Source organism: Podarcis cretensis (genome assembly GCF_951804945.1).
Source record: "Podarcis cretensis genome assembly, chromosome: 10".
Lineage (NCBI taxonomy): Eukaryota > Metazoa > Chordata > Lepidosauria > Squamata > Lacertidae > Podarcis > Podarcis cretensis.
The window spans coordinates 33,222,982-33,250,760 of NC_137179.1; the positions used below are offsets into that span (position 1 = coordinate 33,222,982).

Below are 27,779 nucleotides of genomic sequence, written 5' to 3' on the forward strand. Positions count from 1 at the left end.
AGTAGAACGGACCTTTGGAGGTCCCTTCCAACTCTTTGATTCTAGTGCTTCAGCAGAGACATAGACAATGTACACGCTATAATTTTAAAACATATTTGAAGCACATTAGTTGCCTCAAATAATTTCTGGAGCTACAGTTTAAGGGTTGCTGGGAACTGTAATTCCGTGAGGGGTAAACTACTGTGCCCAGAATTCTTTGAGGGGGAGAAAGTGCTTCGAAGGGTGTACATTACTGCAGTAGGACTAGAACATGGCAAAGAAGTCATACAGTAGTCTTGAAAAAGTTGTGCTTTCACAGCACCTCAGAAAAAGGAAACTTCAGTAACTGGATGCTTCAGGGAAGCCCACAAGTAGGATAGGAAACCTTTTTCTATTTGTTCACCAGTTACCCCTCTTTAAGGGATGCAGGTGGCGCTGTAGGCTAAACCACAGAGCCTAGTGCTTGCCAATCAGAAGGTCAGTGGTTTGAATGCCCGCGATGGGGTGAGCTCCTATTGCTCGGTCCCTGCTTCTGCCAACCTATCAGTTCGAAAGCATGTCAAATTGCAAGTAGAAAAATAGGCCTGGAAGCTGTTCGCCGTCTCCCTTGGCCAGTAAAGCAAGATGAGCGCCACAACCCCAGGGTCATCCGCGGCTGGACCTAATGGTCAGGGGTCCCTTTACCTTTACCCCTTGTTAGCGGATCTAATTGCAATCATAACCCTGATGAGCCAATATAAATAAAGCTACAGAATGTTTTGAAGCCAGAATTTGGCAAACTCAATGTTGTACAAATGTAGGTAAATGGATAGTTAGCTGAGCTACTTAAATGCTCAGTGAAATATCTGATTTGGCAGCATCAGTCATTTCTGCCTGTACATCCAATTTCCGAAAGGGTACAAAAATTTTGTTTAATGTGTACAAATAATGTAATAATAACAGAAAGGAACCATGCATTTCTGAAGATGACAAATGTTAAGCTTGTCCTTTAACTTCACAGTGTTGTTTTTGTGGCAGAAAGTGAAACAGGTAGCTCTGAGCAAGTTCTGCAATTGTGGCTACTCAGCAATTCAGAAATGGTTTCCTCTAAAAGGAGATAGGGGAAGGGAATCCATTTAGTTCCTTTGCTGTCATAAGTTTTAAAAGCAAATAGATTTTGGGAAGAATGATTTATGATCATGTTTTTGAAATCAAAATTGACACTTTAAAAAACACAACTGACCAAAAAGGAAGATTTTAAAAGGTTTTTTTTAAAAAAAATAAAATAAAAATAGTTTCCCCCTCCCATTTGTTAGTGCTTATTTGAAGCACTTGTATATTTATCTGGATAGAGTTAAGATTACCACAATAAGCTGAAAATAAGTGTCGAAGTAGTGCTACCATCCTGAACATAGTTCTTTCTTTAGTTTATCAAACTTTAACATATGTGTAGATGGAAAACCTGCAAATGGAACATTGTGACTTGTCTGGAATGCATGTTGTTATCTCCTTAGGTCTCATTTGTTGTCCATTCCCTTTGAGTCTAAGGGTGATGTTTGCAATTTTTCTTGTTTTTCCATTTTTGTGTACCCTTTGTGTCTTTGCATAACTTTGCACATCTAGATGAATATCTAGAGGGTGGAAAATACATGTAGAATATGCTTAGCTGTGCAATTCTTGCCAGAAAAAAGTGTCCATGCCCTTGCAAGAAGAACTAGAGGGAGGATAGAAATTGAACCACATTAAATTTATGCTAAGTCTAGATATGCAGCTATTTCTCTGGCAGGGATCCATGCTTTTAAAAATCCAAAAAGTGCAGCTTTCTCCATCAGTATGTCTTCATAGGAAGAAAAGCTGTACCATTTGGATTTCTGCCTGCAGGTGTTAAAAGCACAGGAGCCCTGCTTTAAAAAAAAGGTGTAGCAGATCTATCTATAAAGCAGTGTACCTTAACAAAAAGCCTGCATTGATGTGCACTGTTCTGTGGCGCTGTTGTTTGGTGGTTTTATTTTAGGATTTTAATGTAAATTTTATTTGTTTTTAATTGTGATATTTTTGTAACCCACCCTGAAGCACAGTTCTTCAGAAATCCTGGCACATCCACGCCGAGGTCTGACCAACATGGGCAGCTGAGCAGATAAATCACCTCAGCTCTGCCTCCCTTTCATACTTTGCATGCTGATTGCAGCATCTGGTCTTGACGAGGCAGGTGACCCTCACCTGCTCCAAGCCTCCTCCAGTTGAGGAATCACAGACAGTGGTACCTTGGTTTATGAACTTAATCCGTTCCAGAAGTCTGTTCTTAAACCAAGGCTTGCTTTCCCATAGCAGCGGGGGACTCAGTTTACAAATAGAACACACGCAACAGGTAGCGGAACATGTTCTGCTTCAAAGGCAAAGTTCACAAACCAAAACACCTACTTCCGGCTTTGCAGCTTAATCCAAGTTGTTCATAAATTAAGCCGTTCTTAAACCAAGGTACCACTGTACTTCTTCCCAGAGCTAGTGAGCCCCACCTGGCCAGGTAGGGAGCTGGGCTGTGGGCCCTTGTCTGCCTCAGCCTCCTGGAGCACTCCTCTTACTGCTCCCTACGCCTCAGAGCCTGCCATATTTATGGAGACAGGAATCTCTGATGCGTCCTAATGCTCTGGTTCCTGTGCACTGACTCCCATCCCCTTGTCATCCTCTGTCACCCCGCGAGTGCTTCCTACACCAAACTCTGCTTCCCCATCCCCAGCTTGCCCTGGCGTGTCCCAGTCCTGACTACACCCTTCGCTGGGATCTTCTTCCTCTTCCCCATTGTCCTACCAGTTCATGGCAGCAACTTGAATTTAGTCCAGTATTCCTTCCTTCCTTCCTTCCAACCTGAAAATATCTTTCTTAAGAGAAACTCATTAACACATGTTGATTAAAATTATGTTGCCCTGCCAGTTAAAATTGCCTCAGAGGCTGAACCTGAGCTGGCTTCTGTAGCTGGCCCTCCCTTGTCTGTGAATAGGCATTCACTCCTGAAACAGAAGTACCAGAGAAAATAAATGAAAAAATACTGTTAATATAGATTTGCCACCATTCAACCTATCCAGCGATTCACTGCTGTGTCAGCGAAGCAAGATGGCAAATGTTTTAATTTTTAATACTTGGTTGGAAAATAGACCCCTCACGCCTGATAGAAATTAAAAGTTGTTATTATCCCACATAGTAAGTTTGGTTTTGGGGATCAGAAAATACAGGTAAAATAAAAGAGAATGCTTGCTGTTCTTAGGTTGCCCGAAAGAAGCAACATCATCTGTATTTTTGAAATGGAAGGCAACGTGAATTGCTCAGTCAAACAGTTCTGCCTTCACAGGAAATGTTGAGAAAGTTTACTGTAGTTAAGTTGAAGTAACTATAAAAGTTAATCAATAGACTCCAGCCATATGTAAACTGTGTGAAGGTTCAGCTTTGCCAGACAGAAACATCAGGTAACCTTGAGGTGCAGTTATAAAGCTGGCAACAAAATGACCCTCTGAATTTAGTAATAACAACAATAAGTTCATTACCATTACATCTACAAGCAGAACCGAGGGTTGGGAATTTATATTGGCTAGTCTAGTTTTATTTGGATGCATTTTCTTCTGTTATTTTCATTTTTCTCTTATTGATAACTTTTCAATCTATTTTTAAAATAAGGGTGGGGTTTTTTTAGAAGATCTTCTAAAAAATGCATGTTACTATAAAAAAACCTTTCAGGTCAAAGCTGAGTGTGTTTGTTTTAGTGTGTCTGAGGCCTTATTAGTCGTCCCATATCTAATTGCCTCAGTTTGTTGTGCCAGTTGGGGTTTTTTTTTTAAGTTCCAAAGGTTAAGAGGCTTTTTAGTAATACAGTTCAGTAAAAAGCCAACAACAATGAGAAAACACCCCATGGTATTTGTGGTTAAGCAGGTGTTGGTTTACCGCATTTTCTTGCCTCCTTTTCCTCTAAGACTTTGCTGTCACAGTCATCTTAACATTTCATGTTTTCTTCTTTCTTTCTTTCCTCACCTTCATTTATAACTGCTCAAATCTTGCCTGGTGATAGCCTGGAGGCAAGAACACATCAGGTTATGCTTACAAGCAATTATAAGCAGACTGAGAGCGTGCTGTGTGTGAGTTTTACACACAAGCCTTAGACTGGGACATTGTTGTGGTAGATGTAAAAGGAAAAACGTTTCTCTTCAACCAGGCATTTGGCTGACTGACATTCTATGGCTTTTAAAATGTGTTGTGAGGGGGTTATTGGTTTGTTTTTCTATTACCATGTATTTTGTATTTTTATGTTGTGAATTGCCTGAAGGGCAGTATGCAAATTTAATAAACAATAATAATAATTTGCACAGTCATGAGCTCCTTGGAGAAAGTATATGATGAAAGTGAAACAAATAAAGCTTCACTTTCAGTCAGCTACTGTGAACCTGAAGTTGTCTGTAGCTCTGATTGGCACAAGTTATTTCTTTAGTTTTTGAGCTAATTTTATGAAAATTGGCCAAAATCTACACTTCCCAGACATTCCAGCTATTTCCGTCCGCTATTTACAACAGTTGTATCGCAGCTATGTCTGACTTCTGGATGTATAGCAGTCCTAATCTAGAGGGTCACAAGTGAGTCAGCCCTGATTTAGGAGCAAATTTGGTGCGGCAGGACTCAAGACTAGACTGTTCTCTCTTCACTTCTGGGAGAGCTTGCTCTCATGTAAAAGCTATGTTAAATTATCATCATTCCATCTATTTTATTTAAGAATCAACTGTATTGTTGTCAAGATAGCAAAACAATCAAACCACAAACATCATCATACACTGTTTGGTGTATTGTGAGAGAGCGAAGGAAAGAGAGATGTGTAAAATCAACCCAGGGTCCCTTACTGTTCTCTCTGGAATAAGAAAAAGATTGCAACACTTGTCATAAAAGACTTAAAATACTTGGAGGCTGGAGTTTCTTGAACTGAACAAAGTTCTGTGCATGATTTATTTAACAAAAGTTGCTGAGGAACACTGCTTAATAAGGAGAAGTTATCAAATTGTTTCTTGGAATGCTGTTGGCTGATAAACTGATGTGCTTCTTGGAAAGAAAACCCTGAACTTAAATACAGGTGCCAGCCATTTTGTGTGGGGATTCCATTCCTGGGCCCTATGCGCATCAGCTGGCTAAGCCCAATACATCCTGCCCCTGTTCTGCCCTCTTCTGGGTCCAAAAGCACACATGCATCACTGCCTGTACTTGCTATTAAATAAGAGTTGCCTTGAAGAGTAATTACAACCTGGTAGCTGGAGTGATTAAAAGAATGACCTGCAATCCTGTGGACTGGGAAAGTGTATGTCCTGAATATGAATCTCAGTTCCTCCTACGATGACTCCCAATTTTTGTGTGTTCAAGGACATATTTCCATACACATCTCCTTGAATGGACTTATGAACATTTGTTCTGCTAAACAAGATCTTAAGTGAAATATTTCAAATACATAGGTTAGTTGAAGAGTTTCTGTTGTTGTCATGTTGTGTTAAATTGGATGCTCATCATCCAGGTTTTGCTCTCTCTGTGTGTTGTCTTTGCTGAGACTGTGGCTTACAACGGAGACTAGAGGTATCGATCAGGACCTGCCTACCCAGGAGGCAAGGTGCTGTTTCAGGGGAAATGACATCTGTGGCATGTTCCTTGGAGGCTGGATCTGATTCCTCCGTGGCAGCCCCACCCCAACCCCAAATGTTGCCTTGATAGAAACCTTTTGGTGAATAGGAGGCGCTGCTGGTCTCCCCCCATCCCTAGGGAAGAAATGAAGGGTGCTGCCCTCTGGGAACTTTTGGGTTCTGCACCTGCCCAGCATGATTCAGAGCACTCGTCCCACCCCACAATGGTCTTTGATTCTCACTTCAACCACCAGGCAAATTTGATTTGATTCCTTCCTACCACCACTTGTTCCAAGTCTAGTTCGTCGCTAACCCGCCCCCCCTTCATGACATAGATATTCACTCCTCTCTTGTTCCTGATACCAATCTTTATTCCCCACTAGTTACTAAATTAGATCTTCACTCACCCCTAATTCCCTGGCATAGAGGACCCTGCCATTTGGGGGTTTGCCTCAGGTGCAAAAATGTATTGGGCCGGCCCTGGTATCAATTCAAATAAGTTTATCACTTTGGTTTACATCAGATTGTATCCTGCAGCATAGCAGCTAAAGTCTGGTTATATTCCTAGTTAAATGGGACAGATCTGGTTAACACTACAATTCATTATTAGAAATAGCTGTTGAAGGTTAGCAAAGGCCTTCTGTGGGCATCCGTGAACAAGCAAGGCTCATATGGAACTTATTTCCAAGTATAGTTGTTTGTTTGTGTGTGTTTATGTATGGGTTTTTAAATAGTAGCATATTTCACAATGTTTAAGATAAAAGCTCTCAAGTGGTTTTGTCACATAAAATGTGCTTCCTGGTGTGTGAAGGTATTAAACTGAAATGCTGTAACAAAGAGCATACTAATGAGAAAATTAGGTACAAGAATACTGTGGAGATTGGAAAATGCGGATGTTGAGAACAGAGAAAGTAAGTTACCTTATTTCAATCAGATAGGAACATTTTCATAGTGGTAAAAGAAACTAGCTTTTTATTTGCTATGTCAAAGTGTTCAGGCAAAATGGTTTCTTGTAGCTATCAGTGTGACAGATTAGACCTACCTTGAAGCAGCATAAAATTACACAATCATCCAGAAATAGTTCAAAGAGAATAATTCAAAACTTGAATTTGTGTGTAGAGAGTAAGTGCATGGTGCCTATACATCCTCTGGTCTTAACATTTATTGTTCGACATTTTTATGTGAGTGTTTATCTCTGATTGGCACAAAAACATCTTTTTCATTTCCTTTTGAAGTCTCCAAGGCTGAGCCGTGGATGATGCCTTTTGGTGGAAATACTTCAAAATCTGAGCTTTAACATCCTTTAAAGTGGTTTTGTTTTTGTAAAGATCATATATTTTCTACATTTTTGTGCTACAAGTAGGCCAGAGACTTTAGGAGAGGATTTTGGGGGGGGGTGCAATTGGAAGTGGGAGGTATGAAAGTCCAATTTAGTGATTGAAAATCTTGTTGCAATTCTTAGGATTGAAGCCACTGTTCCTTTTGGGTTTGTTTTTTTAGGGGAGCTAATTATTCTTAATGGTGATATATTTTGGTCCTGGAAAATAATGGCCATGTTACAACAAACGTAAAAGAAAAAAATATATGTTCTCTAGCTCTAATAAGCTAATGGAATTATCATAAGCCTGTCAGAAGAACCATTTATAATAATATGGGTTTTTATTATTGACAATCTGTTTTATGTACCCAACCAGACGTACAACGGTTCTTAATGCACTAATTTGACTAGGAAGGAAATCTCTCCCACTCACATTTACTAATAGTCCCATGGGTGATATCCAGCAAAATCATACCCAGACTATTGAAATAAATGGATTTGAGTAACTGAAGTTAATTTATTTAAGTGGCTCAACTCTGACTGTAGGGCTTGCTGATTGGAAGGTCGGCGGTTCAAATCCACACGATGGGGTGAGCTCCCGTTGATCAGTCCCAGCTCCTGCCAACCTAGCAGTTCAAAAGCACATGCAAGTAGATAAATAGGTACCGCTCTGGTGGGAAGGTAAACAGCATTTCCGTGCACTGCTCTGGTTTCGCCAGAAGCGGCTTAGTCATGCTGGCCACATGACCCGGAAAAACTGTCTGCGGACAAACGTTGGCTCCCTTGGCCAGTAAAGCAAGATGAGTGCCGCAACCCAGAGTCGTTCGCGACTGGACTTAACTGTCAGCGGTCCTTTACCTTTACTTTTCCCTTACTCTGAGTGTAACTTAGAAACCACCCATGGAAGAACAGAAACATTGCCACCCGACCCCACTCCCACTCACTACACCTCGTTCCCGCTTTTCTTCCTAAAGTAACACTAATGTCTCAACAAATGAAACTGATCTGTAGAAAATGTAACTTGAAAAAAGAGACATTGCACATACTTTAGTAAACCAATAAATCTTTAATAAAAATATGTTGTTGTTTTTAAAAGGAACCACCCGTTGATCTATATTTTCCTATTGAAATGAGTTATCCAGTACTTTCTGTGACTGCCATTTGCAGTATGGTATTCTATTTTTCCAATTTTCTCTTTGAATTATTTACAGATACTCACTATGCCACCGTATATTGGCAGAAAACTGAGAAGAGCTTCCAGGTTAAGGATGTATTGGATAAGAATGGTGATGCTTATGGCTATTATAATGACACTGTACAGTCTACAGGATGGGGGGTTCTTGAGATCAAAGCAGGCTATGGTAACCAGCCCATAAGCAATGAAGACCTCATGTACGCTGCAGGTTACTTGGAGGGCTATCTCACTGCTTCGTAAGTACCTCTGAAAACTAAATGGAGTCATCTGGTGGGGGCATTACAAGTATACATGTTAGAAGAGAAGAAGAGCCAACTGAGCTCATTGTATATTTATTGTTACTGATCTATATTCCTTTTAATCATAAAACTTGTATTCAGTGGACAAACATGAAACCAATATATAAAGCAATATACATTTGAATCATCTGTAATACACAAATAATAAATAGCTGAGTCACACATCAGGGAACACGAATAGTGAGTTTTAGTAAATGTGTAAAATTTAATATTGAAGATGCTTGCTTAACATTAGCTGGAAGGGAATTCTAGGTATGTGGGGGATGTAATTGTTCATTAAGAGAGAGCTACATTGTACTATAATAGCTTTCAGGTTCCTGAAATCTGTCTGTGATCAGCTATAAGTAAAATACACATTATCCACATTTATTTCTGAATGTGGTTTATGGCATCATATGTATTACTAAACATGGCTGGACAAAGCATCTTAATGTTCACTTGGCCTTAAAGTAATGGGTGGATGGGACGGAAATGATCTGTATTGACATGGTGTGACTTCAGAGGCATCCAAACTTATTAGATGAAATGTGGTATCTTATTCAAAACTTGGGATAAACTGGATATTTGGTTAGTGTTCTGGGCCCATCTTGCCAAAGCCAATTTGGGACATCATATCAACATTCCTTACTGCAATATCATACTCAGCATTCATTATGAATGTATCACAGTGTGTGACGTATGACTTGAGATACATGCTGGACATTTGGCCTAGAAGCAGATGGTCTATTATTTTGTTGTTGTTTTTTTAATGCATTTTCATAGTTTGAGCAATAATTTGAGGGATGAGGAATGCCTTTTGAGCTGGGCTGTTCTAGCTCCTGCTGGGTTTCATCAGCGGGTTGGGACAAGTTCCAATGAACTGGGTGTTGCATGGCTAATGGTACTTTTCTCTTCCTGGAGCGCTTCCAGTTGTGTGCTATAACGCTATACTGAGTGGTGTGTCATTATGCTCTACTGGATGTGTGGGAAGTAGGGAGAACATGCCAACCTAGATGTTATGCTTGTTTCTTCAGAAGTATGAACCAGTGAGAGAGGTTATAGTTGCCTCACCCTCCTACTATGCCAATATCTTTTCTCGCCCATCTCTTCTTCTAGAAGTTGTTGGCCAAAGCTAAAGTCCTGCTTGCTACAAGAAGTGGGTAGGTGGTGGTGCAAGGACCGTGGACTAGCTGAGCAAGAGGTCAGGAGGCATGGAGTGTTCCAGACCTTTTATTTGCAAATTTAACAAAACTTTTTTTAAAAAAGCAATAAAATAAAATTAACAGCCATCACTTCACAATGTGAATTCTGTAACCATCAGCACATTCTTCTTGGGTTAAACATGTCAGTTAATATAAGTTCTCCAAATGTCCATATAGGTATCCACACAAAAGGTCTATATGAAAATAAGTTCAAATGTAGCCAGAGCCATGAGGTCCAAGACCAATGTCTAATAGACATTTATATATAATATTTATAACATTTCCCTCCTCTTTTTACCCCCCAGACATATGTGTGACCATCTTGCAAACCTGTATACACAGCTGATTAAGAATGTCCTCATTGAGAGAAAAGTTAAAGATTTTATGCGGTATGTTATAAAAATAAAATGCTCTTTTCACAAATAGGAACAAAAGTTGCCTAGAAGTTCCAGTCACCCTGGTGATATTTTCTTGTTTTTGCTGAACAAGTTGATTCAGGAAAATATTGTGCCACAATAAATTTCTTAAGTCTTTAAGGTTGCGCAACATTACTGGATTTTTGTTTGAAATAGACAGTCCTCTAGAAGCATCCTGGGAGATGTTGCAAGAGTTGACAGTGTACGGTGTCGATAGAGATGCAAGTGAACGCCCTGCACCACCCTGGTTCTTGGGCAAGTAAATTTCCCTGAGAGTATATAATATACGAACTGTTCCCATATAAAATTATAAGTGAAACAAGTTGAAAGGTGACCTGATTTAGTTATCTCTGAACAAAATAACATTTATTAACACAACCTGAGTTTTGTCAGCTGGCTACAATGTTTGTTTACTTGATAAAAGTGTGATCTGAGCTAAGCATGTTTACTCAGGAGCAAGTGCCAATGGATCCCAGTTGGACTTAAGGCTATCTGGCCTGTGAAAAAACACACTCTAAAGTCACATTTTCCTCTCTACAGGAAACAAGATAAGTGGACCAGACAACAAATTAAAAAAAACAAGAATGACCCCTTCTGGAGACATGCTGGGTACATCATTGCCCAGTTGGATGGGCTGTACATGGGAACAGTGGAGTGGGCTAAGCGACAGCAAAAAACAGTAAGACTCAAAAAATAGTAAGGCTTATCACTTGAAGGGGAAAGAGAGTTTAGACCACACACAAAAACTGAAAGGGTGTTTTTACTGCTTTCTTTTTTACATCAAAGAATCCATTTAGATTGCAGCTATCAAATTGGTGCACAGTATCAGAGTTTAATATTAATTCCAGTAACTCTTGTTTGCAACTCTAGGCCTTTAGGAAACTTGGGTGGGGTGATGAAGGTCTGTCTGCACATGCTCTACCACACACACAGAATGGGAAGTGACACTGCATGCAGCTGCTGTCATTGTAACCATAATTGTTGTGTGGGCCGGCAGCCCTCTGGGATATCAGTGAGGCGGCAGCATTGAGAATTAGCAAGTTGAGAACTGACTGGAGACAAATAGCTTTTACCTTTATTGCCAAGCTCAGCCATTTTATTTCACACTGGGAGAGTAGAGACACGAATAACTAACTGACCTTTCCGTCTTTGTCTAAGCACTGCAAGGAAACATGGAGCCCAGGGTTTATGAAGGCAGGATCAGCAGCATTTAAAATACATAGCACTTATCCCCTGATGGTTTTGCTTCCAGCTTTCTCTGAAAGTAAGCTACAGAAACAAAGAAGAAGTGAAAAAGGTTGAGAATTGTTTCACAACCAGATCTGTGATCCTATTAAGCACCTTGGAAGTAAAAATACAGTTGAAATACATTGACCTTGCTTCTGGATAAAATACATTTTGAACATGTGTGTATTATACTAGAAGTTAACACAAATATGTTGTAATCTTCACATACCGCATTGGCCTGAATATAAGCCTTTCCCCCCCCCCCAAATTCTGACTGTGAAAAGTTAAAGTGCTGCTTAAATTCGTGAGCTTACGAAAATGGGCTTTAACGATATCATTGCTGAAACAGACATACCGTAAAATGGAACGGGTGTGAGTGCCTAAACGGGTGTAAGTGTTCTAAATTATTTCTCACAAATGGTGAGATTGCAGCTGTGTATAAGGGAGGATTCATTTTGGGGATAAGGGCAGTGGTGCAGAAATGAACAGTCCCCAAATATTCTCAAAACTTAGAAGTGTTGATCCATTATTGTTTATCTGTCTCTGTGTGCACACATGTAATACCAAATGTATTAATTAGCATGACCTTCACCCTGTGCATAATGTCCTGGGAGTAAGCTGCATTGAACTCTGGTGCTTAATTCTGACTGCATAGGTTCACTTTGTAAAATGCACTGATCTTTAACAAAAGAACTTTAACCTGCTGAAATGCAACAGTTGGCTTTTAATTAGACATGCAAACAATCTTGCAAAAAAGTGTTCCCTTTGAAAGTTCTAGCATGAAGTAGGGACACCATCAGAGTAAAAGAAAAACATATCCCACCTCTGCATGATTTTTGTCCTCATTCTCTGACTTTGGTCACATCCAGACGAAGTGCATGTTTTACAAAATTTGCATAGAGTTAATTTTGATGTCAAGCATAGTATTTTACAAGAAACTACAGGATAGAACTGCATCATGGATAACATTACGTGTACACAGATTGAAAAACTCTGAGTGCACAGGAGCAAGAGTATACAATAATGTATACACAGGAATCATCCCATTCTCTCCCTCATTTAGTCACTTGGAAAATTAACTTAACCCTGTGTGTACCACAATTAGGAGCAGTTTTTCATATGATACCAGCTGTAGCAATATTTGGCCAGTGCCACACGCTGTTGTGCACAAACTTCCTACCAGAGTTTTTGTGTGTGTTGCAATGATCGAGTCAGTAGTAGTGATGTACATGTCTTTTCTGTGCCTTACTTGTCAATATGGTACTTAAAAGCACTACAGTTCGTAAAGTGGGTCATTCATTCTCCCTCTTCAGCATCTGAGGCACAGCAATCTGAAGAGATGAAATTGTACACAGCACAGAGCAAAATGGGACCCAGGAAGAGAGAATAAAATCAAATCTGTTACAACAGCTGGTCTGTCTTTGCATATTCTGGATGGCTATGATAGAAGTAGTATATAAACTGTCTTCTACCTGTTCTGAGCTCCATTAGAAGCATCTGGCAGAATTCCATGAGCTGCTTTTGAATCCATTCTCTTTGCCTTATCACAAAATAAGCTCTGGGCAATAATCACCTATATTTGTTTTTCAAGGATCCATATGCCTATATAAACAAAAGTCTATTCCATCTGTCTCTTTGTTAGGTCAGTTGTTACTGCAGCATCCCATGCTTGCCAGATCCAATAACTCTTTAACTTCTGACATGCAAAACACTCCTTAGTCAAGCGACTTGGTTGGTTAGAGCAGGTGCTGATAACGCCAAGGTTGCAGATTCAATCCCCGTATGGGACAGCTGTATATTCCCGCATTGCATGGGGTTGGACTAGATGTTCCTCAGGGTCCCACCCTACTTCACAGTTCTATTATTCTATTATTCTTTCTGTTTAAATACCTTACATAACTTTGAATAACCGCAAAGCACCACCTTTCCAATGCACTGTCAAGCATCCTTTGCTCTGTCATTAGTCTAGATCTTAGGACCAAAGCATAACTCTTTGCTGAAGGAATTTCTTTATAGTCACATTTTCCAAAGAAATGGGTTTAAATGTTGAATATATTTAGAGAACAATGTATACATAACTGACAGTTGCTTTCCTTAACCTCATAATTTGAGTGTTTAAAGTCACCGTCTTAAACCCCTTCCTTCAAATATCTTGGCAAATAGTATATTTTGGTAACTAGCTGCATCTAAACTCTTATATTCAAACTCCACATAATTCTCTACCCTTCTTAATCTTAAAGAAGGCTAGGAAAACAATCTTATTCCCTGCTATATTCTGAAGAAGCATACTGAGAGGATAATTTTTTTGAAAACTTTATTGCTACACAGTAATTTTGATTAGGAAACCAACTTCTACCATGTCATGATAATTCTGCAAGAATTATTAGCAAAGAGTTTGGATTTCCTGTTTTTCAAGGCAAAACTAATTCTAAAAATGATATTGAGAAGAAACATACTGACTTGCTGTACATTCTCTTCTGTTCTAGCTGTTGCATAATATTACATGCTCAGCTTGTATTATTCCACAGTACTAGGAAATCTGCTGTTTTCACAGCTACCAGCTACAGTTTCCTCTGCTGACATTGTTTCCTTGAGCTCCTAATCCCCAGCCCATCAACCACGCTGAAGGAGGGAGGCTTGCCCTGGCTCTGTCATTCACTAGTTGTGCATTTTTTGAGGGAAGAACCACCTTCCCTCTGTCTCCTTCACCAGTCCTACCTAGTAACAGGAAGAACTGCAGAAGGAAGTTTTGTCCTACCACATCTTTCTGCATAGGAACAAAGGAAACTGGCTTGTGGCAAGTCAAATCATTGGTTCTTCTACCTTAGTATTGTCAACACTTGACTCTCTGGGGTGCCATGCAGGAGTCCTTCTTGGCCCAACTTGGAGATGCCAGGGATTAAATCTGGGACTCCTTCCATGTAAAGCATGTGTTCTAACCTCTCAGCTACATTCTCAGTATAAAGGGAATGGGATACAAAATTGCCATTAATGGACAGCCACCTCTTCTGAGGGAACCAGAACCATGTTCACCATCTACATGGCAGCCATTTTGTTAATTGTGTTCCTCAACGGACCCCTTTTCAAAACTGGCATTGCAGTGGCTGATTTTCAGCTCTTGAGTAAAGAGGCCAACATTGGTGATGTTGCATATCCTTTTGCAGAAAAACGGCAGTTTCACATCTGATCTCTTCAAGAAATTTCAGGCCTGTACTATATCCAGGCCTGTTGTTTAGTCGTTTAGTTGTGTCCGACTCTTCGTGACCCCATGGACCAGAGCACCCCAGGCACTGAATTTGTTAATTTTTTATTTGTGCACCAGAACTAAAACTTCATTACTTGTCACTTGACTTAGTTCTTCAGACTCCCTCCTTGAAAAAAAAAGTCATTCAGGCATGGACAGCTATTACTGTGTTGGGTACCACTGTCATGGCAAACTTGAGTCTAAAATTACAAATATCTCATCTCTCTTTACTTCCAGCCTCTCACTCCCTTCCAAGTCTATTTCCTGAATGCAGTTGGAGATCTGCTTGACCTCATTCCTGCCTTATTCTCAGGTTCAGCAATGACTAATTTAATGACAGGAGACTCTACACAGTACCAATGGGATATGGGCCATTGCTCTGCTCTGATTAAGGTGAGACCAACAACATCTCTGTTTCTACGTTTAGGTCTAAAAGAAAAGATGTAACCAACTGCACCCCAAAATGGAATTTATACTTTGTACCCCATTTTTCTAAGCCTCATGCATACATAGCATTGATAATTTAATCTCATACTGTTGGTTTTACTATACTTTTTTAAAAAAAATTAATTGTCATTGTCTGTTCTCTCCACTTTATTCTGGGATAAAATTTCAGAAGTGTGCCAGTCAAAAATGTAATCAAGATACTGGATATTCAATAGTTTGAAAGAAAAGTCAAGTCTAAGAATTGCCTGTCTCAATCAGACCAATATTTGCATAAAATGCATATTTTACTAAAACTGATGTTCAAAGAAATGGCAAATACCAAACTAAAATATATTATTGGAGAGAGAATTTTGGATTTATAAATTATTCATATACACCTTGGAAATATACAACAGGTATTCTGATATGGAATCTAAGCAGATGTGCAACATAAGAATTCAAATATAAGTAAATGGAAGGGTTAAGATGTGCCCTACTGACAGTGTTTTGACAGGCAGTTGAAAAGGTTGAGCGAAAATGTTACAAGGAATATCCGATTCAGGGATATGGATACTGTTTCCTTTTAAAAGAAGAAAAATAATTGGATGAATTGCTAGCAGTGCATTGCCGGATTGCAGCTTGTTAGTAGGACTCTAGATCATCAGTCTTCAACCTTTTCCAATCCAAGACTCACTTTTAATCTAAGATGATAAATGGGTCTGGAAACCAAGCCTTATGAAGGAGCTGGGCATGTTTAGCCTGGAAAAGAGGAGACTGAGAGGAGATATGATAGCCATCTTTCAATATATCAAGGGCTGTCACGAGCTTGTTTTCACCTGCTCTGGAGGGTAGAACCCAAACCAATGGATTCAAGTTACAAGAAAGGAGATTCCAACTAAACATCAAGAAGAGCTTTATGACCTTAAGAGCTGTTTGACAGTGGAATGGACTCCTATGAGAGGTGGTGGACTCTCCTTCCTTGGAGGTTTTTAAGCAGAGGTTAGATGGCCATCTGCCATCTAGTTGAGATTCCTGCATAGCAGGGGGTTGGACTAGATGGCCCTTAGGCTCCCTTCCAACTCTACAGTTCTAAGATTCTGTGATTCTATAATGGTGGGTCCTAGGTTGAAAAATGTAAAAGACTACTGATCTATCTGGAGTTCTGCTAACAAGTTGCAATAAGACATGCTGTTTTATTTACCCAATATATCTCAGAACTTGTGTCTTAAATTTTTTAATCATGTTGATTGTGCTGTTGTTGTTGTGATGCATCTGTTCTTGAGTCTGCTAGTCAAAGACCAACAAGGTAGATCATTCCTCTGTCCCTCTCTTTCGCTTCATGCGTCTGAAGAAGTGGGCTTGAATCCACAGATGCTCATGCCACAATAAATTAGTCTGTCTTTAAGGTGCCACAAGACTCTGTCATTTTGACTGCATAAGACTAACATGGCTACTTCTTCTCTTGGCTAGGTCCTCCCTGGATATGAAAATATATTATTTGCTCATTCTAGCTGGTTCACATATGCGGCCACTTTGAGAATCTATAAGCATTGGGACTTTAGAGTTGATGATCCACAAACGAGCTCAGGCCGTGCTTCATTCAGCAGTTACCCAGGTAACTTAGATGTGTGAATGGAACTCTGTGCGAGTGTCAGAGCTGCCTCCAGGTCCCAGCTCACAGAGGACCAACGCTAGGCTGTAGTTATGTATAAAAGTCTTTATTGAGATTCAGTCTCCATTTCAAAGCCGCAGCGTGCAGCTCTACGTCCCGACCTTAGACCGGCAAAGTCCTGTCTGAGTCTCCTCCCCCTCCACACCAGTTTAAGACTCTCGCTTTGCTCCACCTCTTCCTAAATTCCTTTCTCCTCTGGGCCCTCCTGCCCGCTAGGGTCTCATCCTTCCTGGACTCCTCTGACGCTGACCCTGACGATTCTTGCCCCTCCTTCCGGCGGGCTTTAGGACCTGGTTCCCTATCCGGGCTACCTTCTGTGCCGCTCGCCTGTACCTTTGAACTTGGCGCGCGCGCCCAGCCTGCAACTTTCCTCTTAACCGTTAACTCGCTCTCCGATGGAGGCGTGGTCCACCCTGACTCATCTTCTCTCGCTGGTGGTGCATGTGTGGGCTCTGACACCTGGGACTCCTCCCCCCCACTATGCTCTGGTGGGGAAGCTGGTCCTGATTTGCAACTGCTGCTCTGGGAGTCCCCGCTGGCCCCTTGCTTCTGGGGTGTCCCCCTTGTGTTGCCCCTTGCCCTGCCCATCGGCGCCCCCTTCTGTGAATCTTCCGATTCGCTGGAGAGGCTCATGGAATCTATCGGGCTGCTGTCATATTCTCCTACGCTCCCCTCGGATTGCTCCCCCTCGCTTTCCATCTCCTCTCCTCCCTGCGCTCCCGCTGAGTCCCTGACATCCATCCCCCCCTCGAAGCCCCCCCTTCCCCCCTCCCCCTCTTCTGGCGTGGGTTCCGGGTGCTCCAATGCTGTGGGGGTGCATGCCGGATACCGGTCTTCCCCCCTGGCATGCTGCCAGTCCGTGACGGGTACATCAACGTCGCTCTCCTCCGCTTCCATCTCGTTGCCGGCGTGCTCGAAACCAGGATCCTCCCCCAACTCGTCCATGCCCCCTTGGTCCCCCATTTCCTCTGGGTAGTCTGCGTGCCAGGGCCCTCTGAGCAGTCTCCTGCGCCACTCCTCCTCGGGTTGAGTGTCCCACCAATAAGAGCGCTCCGCACCCAAGTCTGAGACCGACCCCTCCGGCGAGGTAGTCTCTGGAACCGTCTCCTCAACCGAGGAGAACCCCTGAAACGTACTGGCTGAGATTGTGGGGGTGAAAAGATATTCGTCAAAATAATCCTCCGGCATGGGCCTGTGTGGGAAGAGTGCGTGGAACTCGTCTTTGAGGTAGTGCTCCTCCACCGCATAGTACGGCACCCAGCTGTTGGCGCTGGCCGGGGCACCTTCCCTTGCGATGAGATATTCGACTCCCTCTTCCCCCCATCTCGAGTCCAAAATCTCCGTCACCTCGTTGAGTGGCCCCGCCCTCGGCGACCCCCCTGTCATGGGTGCATCTCTAAGCGGACTGGGAGCTGTCCCTGGCTCCTGAAACCTGTGAGGTGCCTTGTAGGGCGTTAGCACCGATCTATGAAAGACCGGGTGCATTCTGGAACCCTCCGGTAGTGTCAAACGGAAAGCCACTGGGTTGATCTGTGCCTCGACTAGGTAAGGGCCCAACTGCTTGTGTCCTAGCTTCTTCTTAGCTAAGGATCTGGCCGGCACTGCCTGGGCCGCTAACCAGACCCAGTCCCCTACCCGTATGTCCTCCCCCACTCTTCTGTGTTTGTCTGCTTGCATCTTGTATACGTGTTTTGCTAGGTCTAACTGTCTACGGAGCTGTTCATGGACCTCCTGTAACTCCTCTGCCAATGCCTCTGCTCCCTGTGGCTCCCCCTCCCCCTCTTTCTCTAAGCCCGGGAAGGTCCTGGGATGTCGCCCGTGGTTGGCAAAAAACGGTGTCACCCCACGTGTTGTGTGTTGTTGTAGGCAAACTCGGCCAGGGGCAGATAGTCCACCCAGGTCGAGGGCTGCTGGTTGGCGTAACATCTCAGGTACTGCTGCATGACGGCGTTGACCCTCTCCGCTTGTCCGTTGGTCTGCGGGTGTCTTGCCGACGCTAGGTTGACCTTGACGTTCAGGATCCCCATCAGCTTCCGCCAGAAACTCGAGATGAACTGGCGCCCCCTGTCAGACAGGATAGACCGTGGCAGGCCGTGTACCTTGAACACGTGGTCTATGAACAGCTTGGCCGTCTGTTCCGCTGGGGCCACCTTCGCGCAAGGAATGAAGTGCGCCATCTTGGTGAACATGTCGACTACCACGAGTACTGCTGTTTTGCCCCTTGAGCTGGGCAGGTCAGTGACAAAGTCCAAGGCTACCCTCTCCCACGGTTCGGACGGGGTCGGTAGCGGTTCTAACAGTCCCGCCGGCGGTCTGTGGACTGGCTTGGCCCTTTGGCAGGTGTCGCACCTCGTGACGTATTCCGCGACTTCTCCCCGCATCTTGGGCCACCAAAAGTCTCTGGCTACTAATTCCACCGTCTTTTCCTTGCCGAAATGTCCGGCGCTGGGTGCGTCGTGTAGCTGTTGCAGTACTGTCGCGCGGAGTTCATCTCCCGGTACGTAGATGGCCCCCTTGCGGAGGAGCAGTCCGTCGCGTATCTGGAACTTGTCGTCCTTTGCCGTGCCGCTGCGCACCTCCTCCATCTTGGAGCGCGCGAAGGAATCTGTTCGCAGCTCGCGCCGTATCGCTTCCAGGTCTATTGTGGCAGAAGCGCATGCCCACGCCTTGGGTGCGAAAATGTGTTTAGCCGCTACCGGTGCTGCTTCCTCCAGATACTGCGGCTTCCTGGATAGCGCATCAGCCATGACGTTGTTGTCTCCGGGGATATATTCTATCCTGAAGTCGAAATCCGCAAAGAACTCCGCCCAGCGGATGTGTCTCTGGTTCAGGAACCGCGCCGTGCGCCAGTACTCCAGGTTCTTATGGTCCGTGCGAACTTGCACCGTGTGTTTGGCTCCGATGAGGAAGTGCCGCCACGCCTTGAATGCTGCATGAATGGCCAGCAACTCTCTGTCCCAGATGGTGTAGTTCTGCTCCAACTTGCTGAGCTTCCTGGAGTAGAAAGCACACGGCCTCCAATCCCCTTGCGGGTCTCGCTGCAACAGGACTGCCCCCACGGCTCTGTCGGAGGCATCCGTCTCCACCCTCATGGGCTTGCTGGGGTTCACATGCAGCAGTTGTTCCTCGGAAGCGAAAAGACGCTTGAGTTTCTGAAAGGACTGCTCCGCCTGGTCCGTCCAGATGAACTTCTTCTTCTTGGAGCTGAGGGTGTCCGTGATGGCCGCCGTCTGCATAGCGAAACCCTTGATGAACTTGCGATAAAAGTTAGCAAAGCCGACAAACCTCTGGACCTCCTTCCGATTGCGCGGGCTCTTCCAGTCCAGTACTGATCGTACCTTGGCGCTGTCCATGGCGATTCCCTTGTCGGACAGCTTGTAGCCCAGGAAATCCACCTCCGTCATGTCGAACTGGCATTTCTCCAGCTTGGCGTAAAGCCTGTGCTCCCGTAGTCTTTGCAGGACTTCCTTGACATCTCTCTCGTGAGCCTCCTGCGATTCCGAGAAGATCAGAATGTCGTCCACGAAGCAGACGCACTTCTTGTATAGGAGCCCCGCTAACACGTGATGCATGAAGGCTTGGAAGCAGTGGGAGCCATTTTGTAAACCGAAAGGCATAACCCTATACTCATAGGTGCCCAAGGGCGTGAACATGGCCGTCTTCCACTCGTCGCCCTCCCGCATGCGTATAAGATTGTACGCCCCTCGTAGATCCAGCTTGGTGAAGATGCGTCCCTTTCTCACCGTCGCGAGCAAGTCGTCGATCTTGGGCATCGGGAAAGCCGTGGGCTTGGTTTTCGAATTTAAAATTCTGAAATCAACTACAAGCCTCTTCTGGGGCGTGTCTTTTTTCTTCACAAAGAAAACAGGACTGCCCCCCACTGCTTTGGATTCTCGGATGAATCCCCGCTTCAAATTGTGATCTATGAACTCCCTGAGCTCTTGCAGTTCGTCTTCAGACATGGAGTACAGTTTTCCGGTCGGCAGCGTTGCCCCCGGCAGGAGGTCAATCTTGCAGTCGTAGGGTCTGTGGGGAGGCAGCTTGTCCGCTTCCTTCTCGCAGAAGACCTCCAAAAACGCCTTGTACTTGTCGGGTACCGCTTGCAGCATGCCCAGTTGTAGCTGTGGGTCATCCTCTTGCCCCTCGTCCTCCTGGTTAGTCATGATGCAATGTTCTGCGCAGTAGGAGGAGCAGAAGGTCAATTTACGCTGGTACCATGCCAATGCCGGGCTGTGCCTGTCCAACCAGCTCATGCCCAACACTATGGGCGTGTCTGACAGTTGGGTGACGTTGAAGCTGATGACTTCGCGGTGATTTCCAATGCGCATCACCATTGGCGGCGTTTGCTGTACCACCTGTCCCCCCAGCAATTCTCTTCCATCGACTGTCACTACTTTCAGGGGCATCGTGGCAGGCAGGAGCGCTATGCTATGTTGCTTGATGAAATCCACCCCCATAAAGTCTGCATTGCTACCAGAGTCAATGGTAATAGGCACTTCCATGGTGAGCCCATTGGGAAGCTGGAGTGTTGCGGTGAGCTGCACCACTGGTTTGGGCGGGAGGGGGTCTGTGGGCTGTAAGATTCCTGGGGACTGCTTCACTGATTCGTCTGGCTGGGCCCCAGCGGCTCTGCTTCCAGCCAGACTTCGTCGTTTCCCTGCTGCGGTTCCCTCTGCTGAGCTGCTTCTGTTACTTTTGCTGAGGCTGCATTGTGCTTGTGGAGCCTCTGGGGGCACTCTTTTGCCATATGCTGAGCACTTTCGCAGATGTAACACTTCCTGTTCCCTCTAGGAGGCTTCACCTTGGCTGCTCCTGGTGTGAGGGCTCTGGTCGCTGACTGAGCCTTGGCACCACCTATCTCCATCGGCTCCTCTCCCCCTCCCAGTGGAGGCGTGGATTGAGCGCGCGCTGAGTCTCTGGGGAAGAAAGGAGGTGCCCTTGCTGGCGTGCGTCCCCAACGCCCTTCATCTTTGCTCCAGGGACGTTCTTCCAGCCGCACACCAATCGTCAACGCCTTCTGGACCACTTCTTGAGTGCTCCGTGGCCTCTCCCCCCTTGCGATTTCGTCTTTCACAGCCCCGTTGAGCCCCTCCCAGAACAGGTCCCTGACGGACGCTGAGTCCTTTTCCCATCCCAGCGCGTTGACCAATGCAAAAAAGCGGGAATGATATTGCCTTACAGTGGCTCTGCCTTGTTTCAGACCGTGAATCTCTTTTCTAGCGACATCTACATCTATTTCCGATAAAAAACAATCGTCCATCGCCTTAATGAAGGCTTTTGCGTTTTGGAGGGCTGGATCATTATCTCTCCACAGATTGCGCAACCACGCTTTAGCTTCTCCATGGAGATGCGTTAGTATGAAGCCTACTTTCTCCTGCTCATCTCTAAAGTCCTTCTCCAGCAACTTTAGCGCAAAAACTACGTCTGCTCTGAAGTTAGGATATTGCTGCAGACTCCCATCGAAATGCGACACCAGGCTCCCCCCTCTCTTCCCGAGCCCGATCCCTTCTGATTTGGCTGCCGGTGGCCCCTGTTTAGTCAACATTTCCAACCTGTTTTGCAGATCCTTGCAGACAGCATCTGATTCCTCTTCTCTCCTCCTTGCCGCTCGTATTTCTGCGTTAAGTTGTACCACGGCTTCTTGCAAAGCTGCCAGTCGTTCTTCTGTAGTCATCTTGTGCTGCTTTTGTGAGCTCGCGAAGCACCAATCTTCGCCCCTCGCTGCGTCCTCTCACGTTGCGAGGTTCTTTGAAATTTGAGACAGGACTTACTGTCAGAGCTGCCTCCAGGTCCCAGCTCACAGAGGACCAACGCTAGGCTGTAGTTATGTACAAAAGTCTTTATTGAGATTCAGTCTCCATTTCAAAGCCGCAGCGTGCAGCTCTACGTCCCGACCTTAGACCGGCGAAGTCCTGTCTGAGTCTCCTCCCCCTCCACACCAGTTTAAGACTCTCGCTTTGCTCCACCTCTTCCTAAATTCCTTTCTCCTCTGGGCCCTCCTGCCCGCTAGGGTCTCATCCTTCCTGGACTCCTCTGACGCTGACCCTGACGATTCTTGCCCCTCCTTCCGGCGGGCTTTAGGACCTGGTTCCCTATCCGGGCTACCTTCTGTGCCGCTCGCCTGTACCTTTGAACTTGGCGCGCGCGCCCAGCCTGCAACTTTCCTCTTAACCGTTAACTCGCTCTCCGATGGAGGCGTGGTCCACCCTGACTCATCTTCTCTCGCTGGTGGTGCATGTGTGGGCTCTGACACCTGGGACTCCTCCCCCCCACTACGCTCTGGTGGGGAAGCTGGTCCTGATTTGCAACTGCTGCTCTGGGAGTCCCCGCTGGCCCCTTGCTTCTGGGGTGTCCCCCTTGTGTCGCCCCTTGCCCTGCCCATCGGCGCCCCCTTCTGTGAATCTTCCGATTCGCTGGAGAGGCTCATGGAATCTATCGGGCTGCTGTCATATTCTCCTACGCTCCCCTCGGATTGCTCCCCCTCGCTTTCCATCTCCTCTCCTCCCTGCGCTCCCGCTGAGTCCCTGACAGCGAGTTTATTACGTTTGAATGCAGGAGTCTTGCCTGTATGCTGTAGAATCTCATAGAGTTTGCTGCCCTGTAGGAACTTGAATTCAAAGGCAGATAGGGCAACAAAGGCTTTATAATCCAAATAAACCTGCAGATTGTTGTTGTTTAGTCGTTTAGTCATGTCCGACTCTTCGTGACCCCATGGACCAGAGCACGCCTGCAGATTAATACGTAGCAAAGCATGCTGAATGGTTAGACAAATTGGATATGGATTTAGGCTGGTAAGGAGGTTGTGCTTCTTCAGTGGACTAAATCCAAAAACTTTATTGCTTAGCCAAAGGTACTCATTATAAAGCAAAATAAAAATGGGAAGACCATTCAAAATTTGATTAATACAAACTAATAGCATGACCACCAGCTGACGTAATCTCTCTCACCCTCACTGAACCAGTAGCAGTGAGTGCTGCCCTAAGGAGACTCACATCCCTGTGTGTGTGATCTTGGCACCAGCCCAGTGATACTGGATATCATGAGCCTGCTTTTCAAGTCTGCCACACAAGCTTCAACCACAAACCATTACAAACCACCCAAGTGCCTAGTAGTGTTTTTGTAGTGTTACACCTATTGAGAACACCGCATCCTCCACTCAAAATATTTCAAGATGCCTCTAGCTGGCCCTGAATTAATTCCAGTTAGTGCATGTAGGAAAAGGTAGATGGAATAACTTTCCTTCTTAAAGCTATGCCCCAAACTTTTAACAGCATGTTTTTAACTGGTTTTTTTACCTGCTGTTGTCGTTTTGGTGCCTGGCAGATACTTTATTTTTTATTTTTAACTGCAGTTGTAATCCTGTCAACTGCTTTATGCTGCTTTTATAATTTTGTAGCTTTTAGTTTATGTTTTTTATATATGTACTGTAATCTTTTTATAAACCACCCTGGGAATATGGTTGAAAAGCAGTATAAAAGGTAGTATTAATAAACAAATACCTTGCATCCTATGTTTGTGCAAGCAGAAGGCAGCTTGAAAAGTCAGTCACTCCTTCTCTGCCTCCAAGGGTGGTTGGAAGCCTTTTGAACAGTGTGGGCAACAGTGTACTAGGGACCTGCAGAGCACAGCATGGGGAACCGCTGGTACAAAATTCCTCTGCTCGGTTAGCAATCACATGGGACGGGGGCAAAACTGCCCGTCTCCAAACCTTGTGAGGGAGAAACTTTGTGAGTGCAAGATTTTGCATGTGCTGAGGATAATTGATTGTTAAGTGTGCCTGCTTTTAACAACAGTGCAATATTGTACATGTATGATTGGGTGCAAGAGAAGAAACATGGGTATAGGAAGAGAGACGTTAAGAAAAGGAAGAGGTCCAGAGAGGTGGCATGTGTGTGGCATGGGATCCATGTGTGAATGTGCCACTGGTCTTATTATTTCATTTATTTATTGCATCTATACCCCACCTTCCCTTCCAAGGAGCTCGAGGTGGCATACATGGTTCTCCCCTCCTCAATTAATCTCCACAACAGCCCTGTGAGGTAGGTTAGGCTGAGAGGCAATGATGAGCCGAAGGTTGCCCAGTGAGTTTCATGGCTGAGTGGGAATTCGAATCCTGGTTTCCCAGGTCCTGGTCTGACACTCTAACCACAACACAACACTTGGCACTTGTAGAAGATTTCTGTTCACTTGCTGTGCTGAGAATGGATGAATGCTGCTGTACACATTTATATGCACAAAATTTAAAACAACTTGCCTGGAAATACTTTGTGCAGTGCTTATAGTAGTCATGCTGTAGCCTTCCCATATGCTGCTGCCTTTCTACCTGTGCAACATCCCACAATGGAGCATGCTTTTATTTTATTTTTTATCACAATAGGGACTGTATTATATTTTATTATATTATATTTCATGCTTGTACCATTTTCAGCACAGTCACTCCTGTTTCTGGCCCTTTGGGGGAACTGCTTGAAACACTAACATCACCTCTCATTAATAAGGCTGTGGTGAATGAGGCTGCAAGGCCCAGTGTTCTCTACAAGGTTTGCTGAGTAGCTACATGGCTTGGATCCAGAAGATGCAATCAGAAACACTTTTGTTTGCATTGTTAGAATTATGGGGCTCATTCAAGGATCCTTGAGAGTGAGCGATAGGGAGACTGGCTTACAGGATGAAGTAGATAAACCGTGTCAAGAGGCAATTTCAATTACATCAAATTCTCATAAGCCCATGCAAATAGAGAAACACAATGCTGACTAGGCAGAACTTCAGAGAGCCGCCAGTGCTTGTAGTTTTCATTTTCAAGTACTTTTCCTTAGGGATGCTATTTTCCAGGGCACATACCTGTTACAGAATCACAACCTACAAAATTAGTTCTAAGGGCTGTGTTCATGTCTCTGTGTGATACCTTGTAGAAACCTATGTGGAACCAGTGAATGTGAACACCTAGAAAATTGTCATGTCAGCTGTTTTGCCATCTGTAGTTTTTAGATGTCTCTGTAAGAGAGTTATAAGTTCATGTCACATAAGCAGCCCATTGTGAAGCTCATAATGGAACTGAATTGTGACTTTGATGTTGTTCATTTAACTTAAACAAAGTATTCATTTCATCTTTCTTTAATACTGTATTTTATAAAATATTATTTGGTCCTCCATGGACTACAGAGGTTTCATCCAATGTCAGGGGATTCTCTGATAAATGGCTGGGTGGTTGTGGTGTAAGTCAGTCTGGTCAATTTTATTTTATATAGCCAAAGGCCTTTACAATGGACAGCAGAGAATAAAAGGAAAACTTTCTTCTAAAATCATACAACGTAGCCTGTAGGAGTTTACATCATAAAAAGAAATTGACTACATTAAAATTTTAAATTGGAGTGCATTCACATAGCTGGAACGGAGCTTCTTGGCTGCCAGCGCAAATTTGGCTCCCTGGTGTGTAATATATAGATGTTTATCTGCTAGGAATTCAACTGTCACTTCCTGTGTGGATCGACCTGGAAGCCAATTAAGAATTGGCAGTATAAAGTTTCCTCTGGGCATTGTGTACAGGGGGCAAATCAGAAGATAGTGTGTGATGTCCTCTACCTGATTGCATCCATATATACATTTTAATCCATATGGGGAATTATTTGATAACTCCCTTTTAAATATGTTGAGGGCATCTGTTGGAATCTTAGTTCTACAAAGGCCCTGTGTAGCTGTTGGAAGGTCAGAGTCTCAAGGTGATGGGGCCTTAATTGATTGGTCATAATTTAGGAGGATTTCTGGGCTCCTAATCACTTAAAAATAGGAACAACAAAATGACTCTAAATTAGACTGCAGAAATGAAGACAAGTGGGCAAGCCAGGGATGGATTTTTGTGTGGAAGGTCTGTGAGCTCTGTTAATCCCTGTGTTCAGCTGTTCAGAGGCATTGGTTCCTTTCATTCTTAGCTCCAGACGGTGGATCTTGGAGTTCCACTAAAATATGAAATAGATCCTGCAGAACTGACACCTCCCCTCCCCTGTTATACTTTTATTAACAGGCCAATCAAATCACATTATTTCCAAATCACATTAGTTCCAAATTATACAGCCAGATTTTTAAATTTTGTTGGGGGTACCCATACATCAAGCTCCGAACGGGGGTCCAAGCATCAGTTATATTGCTGCTTTAATTAAACAGTTCTATCCAGTTCTTCCCAGATAGTCTCTTTATTACTTTCTTCATCTTCTTGTTGTTATCATATATTCCTTTCTTTGCGATCTCTGATAATCTTCACAAGCGGGTTGGAAACAGACATCCTCTGTGTGGGTTTTACACTCTCCAAAGATCATATCACTTAGGGACAGCCATTCCACACTTCCATAAAAATTTTATCTTCGGTCTGTCCTTTAATTTTCTCAGGCTTGCCAAGAATATCAGGAGGGCTTTGTCAGGTTAAGATCACATTCCAATCATCATTCACATCCCGATGATCCTGATCCTCCTCCCCCCGTCTTTCTTAGACAAGCCTGTTTTAGCGAGACGCCATTTAAAGCTGCGTCATAAAATTTTTCTCTGTTGTTTACCAGTCATCTCTTTAATCTATAATCCACTCCACACAGTTCTTGAATTCCTGCTTGTGATTAATAAAATGCAACGATCTTCTTTCTGGGGTGGAGGGTTATTAATATTCACATAAGGCAAAGTCCCCTCCCCTGTTATACATCTATGGACTGCGCTCAAGAAAGGTGGCTTATAAATTAAATTTACAAAAATCCTAAATGATAAAATAACGCAACAAGAAATTGAGGGTGCCATTCAGAATATGCAACTAGGCAAATCTCCAGGACCTGATGGTCTTACCTCCAAGTATTAGAAGACATTGAAAGATTTTTTGACACAACCACTAATGGAGGTCTGTAACCAGATCATGGAGGGGAAGAAGGCACCAGAATCGTGGAAAGAAGCTTTCATCAAGAAGCTTTCATCACATTGATACCTAAATTGGAATCTGAAAAGACTCAACTTAAGAACTACCGTCCCATCTCACTCCTAAATGTGGATTATAAAATCTTTGCGGATATCTTGGCAAGTAGATTTAAAAAAGTGCTAAATGAAGTAATTCATAAAGATCAGGCAGGCTTTCTTCCAGGTAGACATTTGTTTGATAATACTAGGAACATTATTGACATTTTGGAACTTTTGCAAACTAATATTAACACAAAAGCAGTGTTAATTTTTAT

The 27,779-nt window shown here is 43.9% G+C and overlaps 1 protein-coding gene and 1 long non-coding RNA gene across 4 annotated transcripts in view; one reads left to right on the top strand and one right to left on the bottom strand.

Annotated features, from left to right (window-relative positions):
• Nucleotides 1-27,779, top strand: part of PLBD1 (phospholipase B domain containing 1) — a 37,287-nt gene that overhangs the window by 2,171 nt on the left and 7,337 nt on the right. For 2 of the 3 annotated variants that reach the window (XM_079993381.1, XM_079993383.1), the window contains exons 2-6: nucleotides 8,127-8,346; nucleotides 9,896-9,979; nucleotides 10,547-10,685; nucleotides 14,715-14,870; nucleotides 16,374-16,518. In XM_079993381.1, coding sequence (XP_079849507.1) covers nucleotides 8,127-8,346; nucleotides 9,896-9,979; nucleotides 10,547-10,685; nucleotides 14,715-14,870; nucleotides 16,374-16,518 — 744 coding nt within the window. Of the gene's footprint in view, nucleotides 1-6,429; nucleotides 6,509-8,126; nucleotides 8,347-9,895; nucleotides 9,980-10,546; nucleotides 10,686-14,714; nucleotides 14,871-16,373; nucleotides 16,519-27,779 lie in introns of those variants that run through there. The other variant, XM_079993382.1, reaches the window with a different exon arrangement.
• LOC307225514 lies at nucleotides 16,428-27,226 on the bottom strand. The gene is made up of 3 exons (XR_013843047.1): nucleotides 23,303-27,226; nucleotides 23,119-23,233; nucleotides 16,428-16,560 (listed from the first exon to the last, which is right to left on the bottom strand). It is a non-coding gene; the product is annotated as an uncharacterized lncRNA (long non-coding RNA).